This window comes from Euprymna scolopes, chromosome 3 (assembly GCF_053919585.1).
Source record: "Euprymna scolopes isolate OS-2025 chromosome 3, ASM5391958v1, whole genome shotgun sequence".
Classification (NCBI taxonomy): Eukaryota; Metazoa; Mollusca; class Cephalopoda; order Sepiida; family Sepiolidae; genus Euprymna; species Euprymna scolopes.
The window spans coordinates 11,937,674-11,954,182 of record NC_136484.1 but is presented as its reverse complement, the minus strand read 5'-3'; the positions used below and the strand labels follow the sequence as shown (position 1 = coordinate 11,954,182).

At 32.2% G+C, this 16,509-nt stretch overlaps 1 protein-coding gene across 2 annotated transcripts in view; it reads left to right on the top strand.

The window, feature by feature from the left end:
• The window catches only part of LOC145253104 (beta-1,3-galactosyltransferase 1-like), a 42,970-nt gene extending 27,236 nt beyond the window's left edge, over positions 1-15,734 (top strand). For both annotated transcript variants that reach the window (XM_080112906.1, XM_080112908.1), the window contains one exon: positions 9,125-15,734. In XM_080112906.1, the coding sequence (XP_079969032.1) occupies positions 9,125-10,302 (1,178 nt within the window). In that variant the 3' untranslated portion in view covers positions 10,303-15,734. The remainder of the gene's footprint in view (positions 1-9,124) is intronic.
• Positions 15,735-16,509: the final 775 nt, after the last annotated feature.

The window sequence follows — 16,509 nt, the reverse complement described above, 5'->3', positions numbered from 1 at the left end:
GAATGGGCGAAAAACGAACAGACGAACGAACGGCAGGGGTGAATTTACAGATTCACCCTCCTTTTGCCGGGGGACAACATAATATTTTCACATATATATATATATATATAAATATATATAAATATATATATATATATATATATATATATATATATATATATATAGCGTGTGTGTATGAAAAACTGCTATTGATATTACATTAAGATAAGAAAAAAAGAATCAAACAAAAGTAACTTGCTTTTTACCTTGATCTAAAGAGCGTTACACATGGAATGTAAATTGTTATAGTTTGACCTAAAAATGCATAGCTAAATATAATTTGGCAACGGAAGTGCTAATGATACATGTTGAACATGCGTCAATTTATAAACATAATTTATTTAAAAAAAAGATGAAGTACAATCATGAATAGTATTCCTCTTATGGTTAAAATGTTTCGGTAAACAAAAGAAAACTGCTTTAATACACACAGTAAATATATATATATATATATATATATATATATATATATATATATATATATATATATATATATATATATATATAGCAAAACTTTGCTGAAATTCAAAGACTTATATTTTTTTTATTTTTTATAACTTTTTTTAATTTAATCCGTATTTCTTCATTACAGCCGTTTCGTTAATGGGATAGCAATTTTATCATTTTACGTGTTCATAAAAATATCCAGAACACATAAGATCATAAAATTGCCACCCCATTAACAAACCGGCTTTAATAAAAAATCCAGGAAGAAATAAACAAAAGTTATAAAAAAGAAAAAAATATATAGTTGTTGAATTTCAACAAAGTTTTGCACTAAAAATGCTCTACACCAATTAAATAGATACATTGACCTTAACTCGAAATTAACGGTGATTGGGTTTTTAACATAACGATCTAAAGCCGGTAAACGAAAACTGTATACATTGAAATGAGCCATATTTCACAAATAAACATTTATAATATATATATGTCTGTCTTATGTAATGAACATTTAAATTAAAATGTTTGAAATTCAACGCTATTTCACACGGTTAATAGTAGCCGAATGGATACGGCCTCCGCTAATCGAGCCAGAGATGTCTCGTGTCGCGGGGTTCGAATCGTTCGACTGGTAGTAATCGTGACACCCTGCACTGAAGAATCCCGAAAGGATGAAACACTAGTGTCTGTAGGTATTTAATTATTATAGTAATATATAATTATGACAGCCCCTTTAAGAAATTCGTTTCTTATCGTTGAGCACTTTCAGTTGAATTAAAAGTCGGTCAATTTAGCTCTTATGCGTAGATCATCGTATAACGATTTGATCACTGTCTGTCTGACGTAATGAACATTTCAATTAAAATGTTTAAAATTCAACGCTATTTCACACGGTTAATGGTAGCCGAATGGATACGGCCTCCGCTAATCGACCCAGAGATGTCTCGTGTCGCGGGGTTCGAATCGTTCGACTGGTAGTAATCATGACACCCTGCACTGAAGAATCCCGAAAGGATGAAACACTAGTGTCTGTAGGTATTTAATTATTATAGTAAAAAAATAATTATATATATATATATATATATATATATTCTGTACAGAAAGTTGTTAGTTGAGACAGATCATTGGTACCGTCGGTTTCAAGCCCGATAATAAGGCCCGTTTTAAGTATCCTTATCAAGCTCTCTTCAGCCAATATTCGTCTATCTTATAACCGGATATATATATATATATATATATATATATATATATATATATATATATGCGATTTGTATTATTGATATTAATCGGAATATTTTCCCGATATTGCCTTCTATTCTCATAAGTCCTCAACCGATGAAATTCCAACATTTATCAAATGCATACTGTTTAATTCGGGAATATTTTTTTATCAAACATAAATCAGTACAGTACTGATAATCAGTTAGCAGTTATATTCGAAATAAGGAATGCATGGACTTATGCCATTATATTTATGAGTAACCTAATAAATAATGCACTGATTCCCGAGTTTTACATAAACATTCTTAAGTTCAACAATGTGGATCTAACAAAGGCCGGAGTTTACAAAGGACTAAATGTACTGAGAATAATATCCACGTTTAGAAATTTATTTACATAATTTAATAAGAGATATTGGTGCTTGTTACGAGATATAGTCAACATATAGTTTTTAATGGTGCGTTTTTAGAAACACGGCTGACAGCCATTCGTCGCATGCTCTCGTGTAATGAATAAATGCGTGAATTTAGGATTGACATGAAATTCTTAAAGATAAATAAAATGACCGAAAAATGGGCTGAAATGACTTAAAAAAATAAAAAGTAAATGACTTAGAATGACTTAAATGAACTTAAGGATGAATTGAATAACCTTAAGAATGACTTGAATGCTTAAAAAATAATTGGAATCCTTCAGAAACGTCTTGAATGATCCAGAGAATGACTTGAATGGATTTGAGACTGACTGGTTGTAAAGTGGGTGATCATTTTACATTAAATTAATACAGAAAAGGGATCCCTCACTTTATATCACAAAGTTAAAAACATAAGTACAGCATGTAGTAAGGATAGATACTACACTTTGATCTTGACCAAAAGGCCAAGAAAAGGGTATTTATTTGCCCCCCCACCGAGCAAATTAGGCACAAGGCGGATTTTGAATGTGAGGAGTGAAGGGGAAATGGGGACCAACTACCCGAGAAGTAGGGGAGCTGGATAGTATCAATTGGCATGAAGGGTTGCCCCTACATTGACCAAGGTCATATATGTTGGATTAGTATTTATTTGCTCCCCCACCGAGCAAATTAGGCACAAAACCGATTTTTAATGTGAGGAGTGAAGGGGAAATGGGGGCCAGCTCCACGGGGAGTAGGGGAGCTGGATTGTGACAATTGGTATGAAGGGTTGCCCCTACATTGACCAAGGTCATATATATGTGAGGCTGCCCCCACATATGGTATTTGCTTGCAGTATCTGCCGGAACAGATACTACACTTTGATGGTATTTATTTGCTCGCCCACCGAGCAAATTAGGCACAAGGCCAATTTTTAATGTGAGGAGTGAAGGGAGGGGGAAGGGAAAAAGGGGACCAGCTCCCGAGAGGTGGGAAATGGGAGCTGGTTAAAGGTCAGGCATGTGGGGTTGCCCCCACATCTGGTCTTTGCTTGCAGTATCTGCCGGAACAGATACTACACTTTGATCTTGACAAAAAAGCCAAAGCAAAGCTCAAAAAGCTAAGAACAGCATTTATTAACAACAGTATTACCTATTTAATTGCCATGTCGAGAATAGCAATATATCCAAAAATTACTAAAATCCATCGTGTAGAACAGCTATCATGGTGTTTTTAGTAAAAATAAAGAGTCGATCACCATATACAAGAAATATTGTAGCCATGACACAAGTAATTTAAAATATTCTTTTCAGAGTTATGTCTCCTCCATTTATTCTCTACTGTCGTACTTTATAACGACTAAAATAAAAACGATTTTCCCTTTTTTTAGTAAAAATGAATTTAAACTGGAAATAACTTTCTACTTGAGGAATTTTCGTTATTTTCTGAAATACTATTTTCGGCATGACAATCAAGTATGTAATACTGTTTTTTAGTCGCGTGCAAGCGACTCTATAAGTCACTCAGTCGGTCGGTCGGTCGGTCGGTCGGTCCGTCGGCCAGTCTGACAGTAACAGTTTTGTGCTTGGCCTTTTTGGTTAAGATTAAAGGTATGTTGTTAATAAATGCTGCTCTTAACCTTTAAAGCTTTTCTTGAAGAAAAATATTCCTGAATGAATAAGTTTGGTTCCTTAATTATTATTCTATAGTTGTTACTGCTTGTTAGGTTATGGATGTAATAGTATTTGGCAACTTTTGATTGTTTTGGCTGCTGGTGCAGATTTACTTTAATCTCCTCCAGCATTTCTTTTCCTCTGCAGAATGTACCATTCCTTATAATGATAAAATAATTTCTTTCTCTATTTTTATTGATATGAACATTGATAATTTCAAAGTGCTTGTTAAGATATATTCGATAAGTCGATATTCAAATATATCTTAACGAACCAAGCTTATGCATTCAGGATAGGAATATTGTTCTTCTTATTCTGATTCGGACTCATTATGCACATATGCATTGGAGAGAGATTATACGTGAAATGTTGAACCATAAACATTCAAAGCCTCATAGAAAAAACATAATTGTCAAACATTGGTGTATTTTTGCAAATAGTAATGGCCCACATATATTACCAGTATATTAGTAGTCTGGCAAGCACATAAAAACCATAAGCAAAATTGATTCGAAAGCAGCAAAACGAAAGCTGGCTAGCCTTGACACTATATATACGAATGCGGGCAAATTTGGGCATATGGGTTCTTCTTTACTCATAGACACATATTTTTAATCATAAAATAATTTATAATCTTCTAAAAAGCCTGCCAATTTTCAAGTAGATTCGTTCCATGGAACTAACAATATGAATATTTCAATATGGCTACGAGTATATATATATATATATATATATATATATATATATATATATATATATATATATATATATATATAGTGGAGATGGTAATTAATAAAAACTGAAGAATACTGTTGTAGAGCAAATATGCTTGAACGTATGCGTGGGGTGCTAATATGCCTGAATCAATATGCGCATAGGAGCCAGTATAATCGCCTCCTTGAGGGCAGGGGCGTCGATGTATGTATCTGTGTACGTGCGCATCCATGCCTACGCACGCGCACCCAATCTTAGCACCTTAAAGAAATTTGGACGCAAGTGAGAACAACGCAGGTGTCTATGCATGCAGGCGCACATATACACATATAGTTACACGACGGGGCGGACATTTATGTGTACCCTTGACCGTTTCTTTTAAGTATATATATATATATATATATATATATATATATATATATATATATATATATATATATATCTCTATATATATATATATATATATATATATATGTTGGTGCGCATGTGTGTACCCGTGGCTGCGACCGCTAGCTGACACGCTCCAAACAATAAGCAACAAATTAAAAACTAAAAATAAATAAACCGAATCATAGCCCCCCGCCTCCAAACATAAGCGAACACCCAACAACTCAAGACATACTTACTAAGAAACCACCTCACCAACGAGACACTAAATACTTTAACACTAAGACTCGAATTTTAAAGTAACCCCCTCCTCCCACCCCCGCATATTCCCCTTCCCCTAATGTATCCCTATGCCCTCAGCCACACCAGAAATGAACTTCCCAGACCCTCCCCCACAAGTTCCTTAAACCCCAAAACTAAAACATTATCGACATACCAAACGCCCCCACCTTCCCTCCTTGTTCCCTTCCTCTCTTCCACCCTCCTCCCCACCCCCCTGACCTCATTCACTCTTCCACTCTTTCATTCCAAAATAGCAAACATTGCTGTAAAAGTCAGAGGACGCTACAGACGGCCAAAAAAACGGCCGTATAGCCGAAACAATAATGCAACTTAACAGAAAGATACGGTAACAAAAAATAAAACGTATATATATATATATATATATATATATATATATATATATATATATATATATATATATATATATATATCAATAACCTTTTTTGGCAAGTTTAAATTTCAAATATCAGCGACTATCGATCTAAATTTTACACATAAATGCTTGTTGGAAGAGTAATAACTTGAATTGTATAGGACGCTATGTGACATTTGTCGTTAAGGTCGGAATATCCGGGGATCATCCATCATCCAGATTCTATTTTTGGTACTTATTTTATAGTTATAAAATAATTCAATCATAGTAATTTGTTTTCCTAGGTTTTCATATGAATTACAAAATATCCTATATTTCCCCTACACCACTGCCCTTGATGGAAGGGTCAATAAAATTGTCGCTATGATTCCAAATGAGCGGAAATAACAATAAAGAGAGACTAGATGCCATATATTTTTCATATGCTATATCTCCCCTCTTTGGCTTTCAAGTAAATCCCCCAGTGTATAAGGATTATTTGATACTGGAAAAATCTGTGGTGCTACCTTATTTACAAAAGAGGGAAGATATAACATACGATTAATATTTGGAATAAAGTCTCCCTTGCTGTTATTTAAGAACATTTGCAACCATAGCTGTATTCCTTCCATTAAGGCCAAAAGTGTTGAGAAACTGACCTTATTCCCAACTTGCATTTGAGTAAAAATTATTTCCAACTCGCATTTGGGTAAAATGCTCTTTCGTATGAATAACTGAATTCGTTCAAAAAGTATCGCCAACAAAAACAAATAAACAACACGCACAGACATATGCATACATACATACATACATGCACACACATACACACACATACATATATATATATATATATATATATATATATATATATATATATATATATATATATTGCTTGCTCGGTTCTCTAATACATATACTTTTTATATCTGTTAAGTTTTCATTGCATTAAGACCATTATTATTTCATTCTTTACTAAAACTTATTTTCGCTCGGAACTTGTGGGTAGTATATGGTTAGGGTTTTTTTTCATTCTCCATTCTTATTTTATATTTCTAAATTATTTATTTTATATTACATTTTATTTTATTTATTTGTTTTTTTTTTTAGTTTTTTTTTTTATAATAGTTTGACTTTGGTTCAAACGTGTTGTAAACAGTAAACAGTAACAGTATCGGGCTAAATAATTATCCGGGCCTGGTTGGGTGACAAAAAATACGCACAAGGCTACTCAATAATTGGGAAGAAAGGGATATGGTTATCTACGTGCTTTTTGTTGGTCTATACTAGTCCTATATAAGGTTATGATTGACCACAATACTGCCAACATACCATACATAACTACTTTGGATTCCCGAAACAATTCGATTTCTTTTATAAATAAATGATTAATAGTAAATATATATATATATATATATATATATATATATATATATATATATATATATATATATATATAGTTAATGAAATAAAGGGTGGCGCAAAACACACGCATCGTTTTGTTTAGGTAATAAACACTTCAACATTTAAATTAATTTACTACTGTCAACTTATAAATAATACATTTAGCTGGTAATTTTTTACATGAGTTGTTCTACTTTATATCCTTTCAATAGCCACCATTTTTGGCTTCACAAACTCGGATTCTACTTATAGCATTTTCATTTACACTTCTTTAAATAACAGGCTCTTGTTGTAGGATTTCATCTATGATGTTGTTTTTAAGTTCTTGAATTGTTCTTGGATTTTTTCACATATAATCTTTCTTTAAAATAGCCCCAAAAGAAAAAAGTCAGGGGCTGTCAAATCGGGTGAACTTAAGGGCCAGTTAAAATCCGGAAATCTGCTAAATAAACGCTCGCCAATTGATCCCCTTCGGAGCACCATAGTTTGATGGGCCGTGTGAGAAATCGCGCCATCTTTTTAGAACTACATTTCCGGATTGTCCTGAATAGCTTTTCTGTAATAATTTTCAATATTTTCTTGATAGCGCTGTGCAGTTACCGTCACCACACCTCCCTCGTCTTGAAAGAAATAAAGACCTATGACTCTTTCTGGTGTATCACTACACTATACGGTAAAATTTAATGAATGCAACTTACGCTGGTGGACGGTTCTTGGATTTTCAATTGCCCATATTCGGCAATTTTGTTTATTCACCAAACCGTTCACGTGAAAATGGGATTCGTCACGCATTATCAGCTTAAGGATGAAGTTATTGTGTTCTCTGGCTAATTACTGAATATGAACAGCATAAGCGAAGCTGCAAAACAGTGGATTGCAATGCCTGTAACATTTGAATTTAGTATGGAAACAGGTTCAATTCCCCCAGAATTCATTGGAAGTGACCTTCTAGGCATCCCTATCTTCAGTAGCCAGTCTTCGAGTTAAAGTGTTTGGGTTCTCAGCAATATTGTCTGATACGAGTGCGAAAACTGTTTCACAAGAGGATCAATTGTGCTCTGAGCACGTTGAGTCAAGATAATTGAATGACAATTTTCAAAATAAAGCTCGTTAATTTTGGTTCGTTGCTCAGTGTTAAATGTTTCCGTGATCAATTGTCAATGCTTTATCGGCAACATTCTGAAACGAAAATTTTAAAATTTATTAGACGGTAAATTTATTACTGATTCAAAATAATGCGTGACTAAAGCGCCACCCGGTAAAATCGTGACACTTATAATCTCAATATATTTCAGACCTATTAGTCCTTTTTCAAGAGAAGACAGCGAAAAAAGACTTGAAAAAGGACTAATAGGTCTGAATATATATTGAGATTTATAACACCATTGAATACAACAGAAAAAAAATTACTGTTGTTTAGAGTTAAAATTTGTGTGAAAAAGAAAAACAAACAACAAAAAAAGAAATGTATTTCTTTTGTTTTCATTTAATTTTACTCTATATAAGAAAAAATCTCGCATTGTTCTTGGCTTTAAATTTTACCTTATAATATATATATATATATATATATATATATATATATATACACACACACACACACACACACACACACACATATATATATATATATATATATATATATATATATATATATATATATATATATTGTATTATTTGGATTATTAAGGCTACTGTACCTATTTTGGATATCATTCTTACAATATTTCAAGTAATTTAACGTCCCATATGCATAACGTTAATTTTGTCTAACATGGAAATATTTATGTCAAACTCGGAAATACGTATAGAAATTTATAACTTAGACCTGACTACTTATATGTATTATGGATACCACAATAGCGTGCAGCTTAATAACGTATGTGTTATGCAATAATCAGTATTTTTGTCACTGTCTTCTTGATATTGAAATTACTTCCCACCATGCAGGTGATGCAGTCATTACTGATAGGGATAATACAATCTAACCGCATGGATTTAATAAAATTTATGTACGGCATATCCTGACCGATCCTCGAGTTCGACATAAATATTTCTAAGTTCAACAAAATGAACCTGAGAATGGTTGCAGTTTACAACGGTCGAATCGTTGTGAAAATAATATTCAATTTTGAAGAGTTTTCCACATAATCCAAATATATTCAAATTCTCAGTCACATAGAAAAATACCGAAATACAAATTGTTTTTATCTTAAACAGGAATGGATAACATGCCGTACATTCTGCAGAGAAGAAAGATGCTGACGGAGATGAAAGTAAATCTTTACCCACAACCAAAACGTTCTAAAGTTGACAAATACTATTACAGCCACAACCTTACGAATAATCATAACTACAGTATAATACTTAACGAACCAAGCTTATGCACAGGGAACAGGAATGTTTTTCTTCTTATCCTCATTCGTACACATTTTTCCCATTCACAATGGAGAGACATTATACGGGAAATGTTAAAACGTGAAAGTCCAATGCCCCATCGAAAAAGTTTAATTGTAAAATATGCGTTTATCTTTGCAAAAAGCAATGACCCGCATATTGAAAATTTGGTTCGAAATGAAAGCCAACATCATAGAGATATCATCCAGGAAGACTTTCCCGAAACATATCTTAATTTAATCAAAAAAGTAGTTACGGCTTGGAAATGGACAGTGACTTTTTGTCCAAATGCTGATTATGTTATGATCACTAATGATGAAGTTCTTATCGATATCGAGAAAGTGATCTACTATCTTCTACAGGATCATTCCATGGGTCAATATGATGATCATTTCGCTATTTGTTATCCAGTCGGCAATGCTCCAGCCAACCATCGTCGTGTTCCGTCATTTAAAAATATGAGACCTGACTATTTATATAAAGGGAAATATTATCCACCTTATTGTCATGGGTGGGGTTATGCGGCTCATATAAAAGTAATTAATAAATTGTACAAGGCATCATTCACAAACCCTCCTTTTATGCCGACCGATGTATGGATTGGAGTTTTAGCAGAAAAGCTGAGACTAAAACTCACAAACAACAATCGCCAATACGTTTTGGCCAATATCGAGCGTTATTTTGAGGATCCATTATACCCGATTCGTCCAGGTATGATTGCTGTGACGGATGAAAAAGCAAACAAACACCACGAGTATGCAGTTATGAAAAGAGTTATCAAAAGTATGCGGCGACATTGGAGTACAATGAGAAATATTACAATACAGGTGAACGGCGATCCCAGTGGAATGCCAGGATTTTTTTCTAGTTTGCCTAGTTACTACATTGCTATTTGTATTCTGTGTTTTTTAGTCGTTTTCATATTAGCTATGATAATAATTACGCAATTATTTAACCAATATTGCTTCAGAAAAGCATTAATAAAAAAAAGAAAACCGTGAATTTCAATAGTAAGATTACATAACAAGTGCTTTTCAGGATTGTCACTAATGTTAAGTGGAAACTTAAAATTATACCTTTTTATCTTGAAGCCAGCAATCGACAGTACACACACACACACACACACACACACACACACACACACACATATATATATATGTATATAATATATATATATATATGTATATACCTACTCAATTTACTCACATCAAATCAATATACGAAAGTATAGATTTATGCGTGAACTTTAAGTATTTACTTCAAAAGTGCTCAATACTCAGGTAGAGCTAGTTAGTAATTTATAAAATATATATGGCGATTAAGCTACACTGAATATTCGGCGTTTCATCCACTCTAGGACTCTTCAGGCTTATACATATATATATATATATATATATATATATATATATATATATATATATATATATATATCTCTGTATATATATACATATATGTATATATAGATATGTATGTGTGTGTATGTTAATTTATGTATATAGATTGTTTTTTTTCATCATTAATGTATATATTTGTTGGATTCTGTTTAATTTAATTTCAGTGAAAAAATACTTCATTAACTCAAAATTTCTTGTTTTAATAAAATAAAAATTCTGCATTAATTTACATATGCATTACTGTTTTTACTCTCATATTCCTAACTAAAGACAAACATTTTTTATTTCATATTTTTAATTATTTAACTGATAATATTCGTTGGCTAAATTAGGTCACACTGTCCCTAAAGAATAAAAGGAAAGCATATATTATTTTAATTGGAATTCATTATTGAGATGAATATTATTTATTAATTTTTATTTATTGCGGATCATTATTCTCATCTTTTCTTAGTTGTTTCACGACGTTTCGGCCAACTATTCCTCTAGCCTTTGTCAGGTGGTAACCACAACAGGATAGGACCTCTGAATCTTTTGACTGCATCCAATGCAATGACTTACTTACTTGCCTTACTTCCTTAATAGATACCATTCGGTACGGACCCGACCATGGAAGATCAGATAATAAATAAACTTGAATTTATAAGCCCCGAAAATGCAACCTGGATCGCCCTTCGGGGCCCATGGCACAGTTTATATAGACGCATAATATCTACGGATCCAGACGAGAATTGTCGGAAGTTAGCGGTTTCAATCCTACCCAAAACTGGACAAAGGCTTACTTGGCCAAAAACGTGGTGAAACTACAACTACTACGGAAGGCAGTAATTGCAGATGATGCAGTCAGGAAATTCAGAGTTCCTATCCCGTCGCGGTTACCACCTGACGAAGGCCAGAGGAATAGTTGGTCCAAACGTCGTGAAACAACTAAATAAAAGACGAGGATAATGGTCCGCAAAAAATAAAAAATAAAAAATGATGATTGCTATAAGGCTTAATTATTCTAAAACTAACATTAAATATGAAACATTTCAACAAAATTTAAGCACTTGTTGATTACACGAGAATAATCTTAAAACCTGCTAATATCTGTGTATATGAATATACAATTTTAATAACTTGTCATATTTGTGTTTTGAAATACGTATTACAAGTGCTAAGTAAGTAATCATAAACAATATATGAATATGTGAAGCCTATCCCAATATTTACTACATTTTATATTACTATAAGCTACGTGTGCATAAATTATAAAGTAATTTAAATAAATTGGGTCAGAACTGATTTATTAAGCTGTTGACCATAAAACTAATGGGTTTTATTTAGAAAAAGAAACAACCTAATCTATATATAAGTTTATTGTTAATACTTCATTATTACATAGTTATATAAGCTTGGTGTAAATGGAACTGGAACAAGCAAGCTTGAATAGAGCAAAACGTATATATAAAATAAAAAAAACACCGCTTAAAATAATACATGTGTGTGGTGTGTGTGTGTGATGCGTGTGATATATGTGTATAGATATATGAATAGGATGATTTTAAATCTAAATCATATCAATTTTAATTTAAAACATTCGAATTCACCTCCGAAATAAATACGCAGCTATTTTGTTAATTAAATATTGAGTTCATCGTTTGAAACTTATTTTTTACAAAGGATCTCGCCACTTATCATGACCAAGAGGCCACTCGAGAATAAGGGTTAAATAGTATACAGTAGAAATTTGGGCAATATAGTAATCGTTAGTAATGTAATTTCGGTAAATTTGTTAACTTATATGGAACCGCTCATCAAAAACTTGTTTACGTTAGACTTGAAGACAACCATATTGTAATCAGCTGGAAAGCAGGAAAACAGAAGACAATTCCATAGGTGTGCAGTTCTAAGAAAGAAGCTTTGTCCATGGAATCTTCGTTTAGGTTTAGGCACATGTAAATAGTTGGGGTAGTTATGGATAGTGTTTTCTGCTAAACGAGTGTTTCTTGTGAAAGTGTGAGAAATTTGACCATAGATTGGAGCTCAGTCGAGCACTTGCCATAAAAATAACGATAAATAGAGACAAACTCGCAACATCACTTCTGATTTGACATCAGGACTCCACTAAATTCAGTTAATCGGATGAGTCGTAGACGACGAAACACGTGGCTGTGGATAATTATATTTTAAAAATAATACATATGCCGCTCGCCATTTGGGGTGGTATCAAAATTGGCCAGAGGGAAAATTATTCCCAACTCGCATTTAGGTAAAAATGTGCTTTCGTATAATTCATTTTCAAAACAAGTGTAGCAAAAACATACAAAAAAAAATAACATCAACATAAAGGCGACCCATTTCAGCAGTCGCGCAAGGTAGCCTAATGATAGAGAGTTACGCGTCTATCCATAAAAGAGCAAATATAAACATGGGGCGGGGTGTATTTCCTTTGTTTTTTTCCAGATTTACCACATTATATCATCAAAAAATGTTATATGTAGCAAATGTCTTGCTTTTCGAATCATGTCACCCATTAAAATTAAAATTAACATAAAGATATTGCTTAAGCAATGTCCTTTTCTTTTTCATTTAAGTGGACCAGAGGAGATTCTAATTCGGATTTTTCTTTAGATTTATACAGATCTGATGTGAAAGTTATATGTCACTGTTGCAGATATTGACGGTGTGAGGCTTTAAGAAAGTAACCACTGTCATGTACATGTGTAAGAAGCATAGATGCGTCAACGAATTCCTATAAAAATATAGTGTGAATTGTGGTGACTATTTAGAAAAAATTGCTGGGACAAAAAATGTCGGCAGTTTTAATGGTGCCAGCATCAGCCTTGTAGCTCTTCAACATTTTCAGTTAAAAATATAAGAAACATTAAATTCGGAACCACTGTCGAATGACAACGCGCTCCAGATCTATTGATATCCATTGACCATCTATATATATATATATATATATATATATATATATATATATATATATATATATATATATATATATATATACTAGACTACCCGTGACCCGTTGGGTCAGTATGTTATATTAGCTATGGAATTCATGTATGAGCGTGACACTTGTGACGTAAAGAAAATAGTTTTTTTTTGACATAAACATTTCTATGAAAGTATATTAAAATGAAAAAAAGAATATAGATAAATTTATATGAGTCGTTCTGTTTATTATAATTGATTATTAAAAAAAAAAACAATTCCTGAATTATAAGTGGTTGCCCATACTTATAGGTAAATGTGCATTTTCACGTTTAAATTATCCAAATAAACAATTGTTAATACTGTCTCCATTTTTACATCGCTCATTTCTGTATTATGTTTAAGTTATTTTATACAGCACCCTTCCCATGCTAAATAATAATTTCGAAATAATAACTTTAATATTTCACTGCGCAGGTCAAACTCTGCAAAAAAGGCGATTTGTGTTTATTTGTTTACGTTGTTATGGGTTAATGTTTATGCGCGCATGCGCAGCCGATGTTGTAAACCGGAAAGAGGGTTACATGCACTGTTACAAGGTCATTTGTGTTTTATAATTATATACATATATATATATATATATATATATATATATAGATGATAAAACTGTGACACCTGTTTGAAATAATACTCTTTTTATACATGTTTCTCCCAACTTTTTCACATAGAATTAACATGTTACTAAATACTAAATATTTTCTAAACGCGTTTATATTTGTATTTTCTAGAAAATTTATAACAAAATAAAATTTTTAACAGCAAAACTGTTTTCTTTATTTCATTTCTAAAACATATTTTTTCAAAGCACAATTATAAAATAAAACATTTCCGAGTATCTGCTTATATAGGTAAAAGCAAAAATAAATAAATAAATAAGTAATAAATGAACTACATTACTTTTTGTGATGTAAGGTAAACCATCCTTAACAACTAGGGGAAATGCAAACTTTACAGCAAAGACCAACCGTAGAGCGACGGTCGAGAAACAATTTGACAAAGATTTAATGATTCGTCTATGCAAAAACTGACCAGGCTATCCAATCCAAGGGACCTTTAATAGTCAGGACACATGGAGGGACCAAAGACCGCAGGAGAATTATACTTAAAAAAAATATATATATATTTAATTATATAATCATCAAATTCTCCGGGTAACCATTTTGAATACAAATATCCTTGACGATCTTTAATTCGCGTTCTTGTTTACCAGAATAACAAATTCGATTGGCTCTATACTCTAACGTCTGAATAAGTCGAATCTTCCTGGACGTAGGCCCAAATAAACGCTGGTTCATATATAAGACGGTAAATGTCAGCTTTTGATAGACTGTTGTAAGAAAAGAACTCTAACTGCGTTCAACTAAACGCCCAAGAAAGGCAAACAACCGTCATTTTCGTTCTCCACTGTAAATAATAACATTATATGGAGAGAATAAAGTTTGTTGAAAAATGTTTTCGCCTCATATTTCAACAAACTTAATTCTCGATTAATGTTAAATATAACTATAGTGCATATACAAATACATGACAGCACGTTTATTTTTACAATTTCAAGATGTTGTTCCAAAAAAAAAAAAAAAAGAATATGCGCATTATTATATAAATCCAAAAAATATCAAAAACATATTTGTGATTGCGCGTATCCTTTTTATTTTCTTTTAAAGTTAATGCGATCTTACTCTTCTAATGAGTCAGGCTGGAAAACATAACAACATTGACCTGATAATTAAATGATTGTTTCTGTGCTACGAAAGAGATGCTACCAAGAATTGAACATTTTAACATGCTGAAAGAAATAAATAATAAGAAGAATCACATATTGTAATTTGGAATATAGACTTTATGTCATTTATAAATATATGCTTCCAAACATCGCATAATGAATAATTTTTATATCGAATCTTTGATCAAATTTGGTGTTGCGGAAATACCTGCATTGGCTAGGAATGAACTGATTCGTAGACAATAAATATATGAAAACAAGGCCTTAATTTGTTCGTCGATTAGATGAACAACCCCCACTTTTGTATGCTTTTGTTAATAAATTTTGTACTTTATTCTTGTCTTTTGTTTTCCTTTAAAATCTTTAAACATGTAATAATATTTGTAATTAGAATTCGAAGAATCCACTAAGGAAACCCAAGTTTAAACAAGTCAGTTCTTGTATAATCTTACCGAGATAAAAATTCGAGAAACGGCGAAGTACACTCGATATCAGGGTTCGTATAACACGAACGACTATTCTAGAATGTACGAAACAATATTTTCGTATTGAAAAAATAACAAATTTTCAATTATAACATAGACAAAAGTAAAAACAACGCGTTTTTTTTTTACTCTTAGACAGTGTTCACGTAGGATTTAAGGCTTTGTCGTCAACACAGCTGAAAAAAGACTTAAGAAACAACTGAACAAAAGAAGGTTCGAATTTTTTAATTTAATTTTTGCTTATTTCTGTTCGTCATCGACAATTAAATTAACTGTCGGCGGTTTGTATTTTAGTATTTGTTGCTCTCATCTCTGTAAAATATTTCAGTACAATTTTTATCGCGTACATATTCTTGTTTCTTCTATGAAAAATAAAAAAAGAATCATTTTCTTTCGAAGAAAATAAATTACTGTTCCCCACCTCTAAGTTTTTTAAGGGTAGAGCTTTGTTAAAACGAACACGGTTTAAAAAACGATTCTGTACCTTCATTATTGTTGAAGACCACAATCATGGATGCCCCAAGGCAACCTTTGAATATTTTTTTTTTACAAACGAGTCACCAGTTGTCAACAACATTTTCAGCTTAGAACAGACGATAGGTGTATTTCTTTAGTATAGATTGT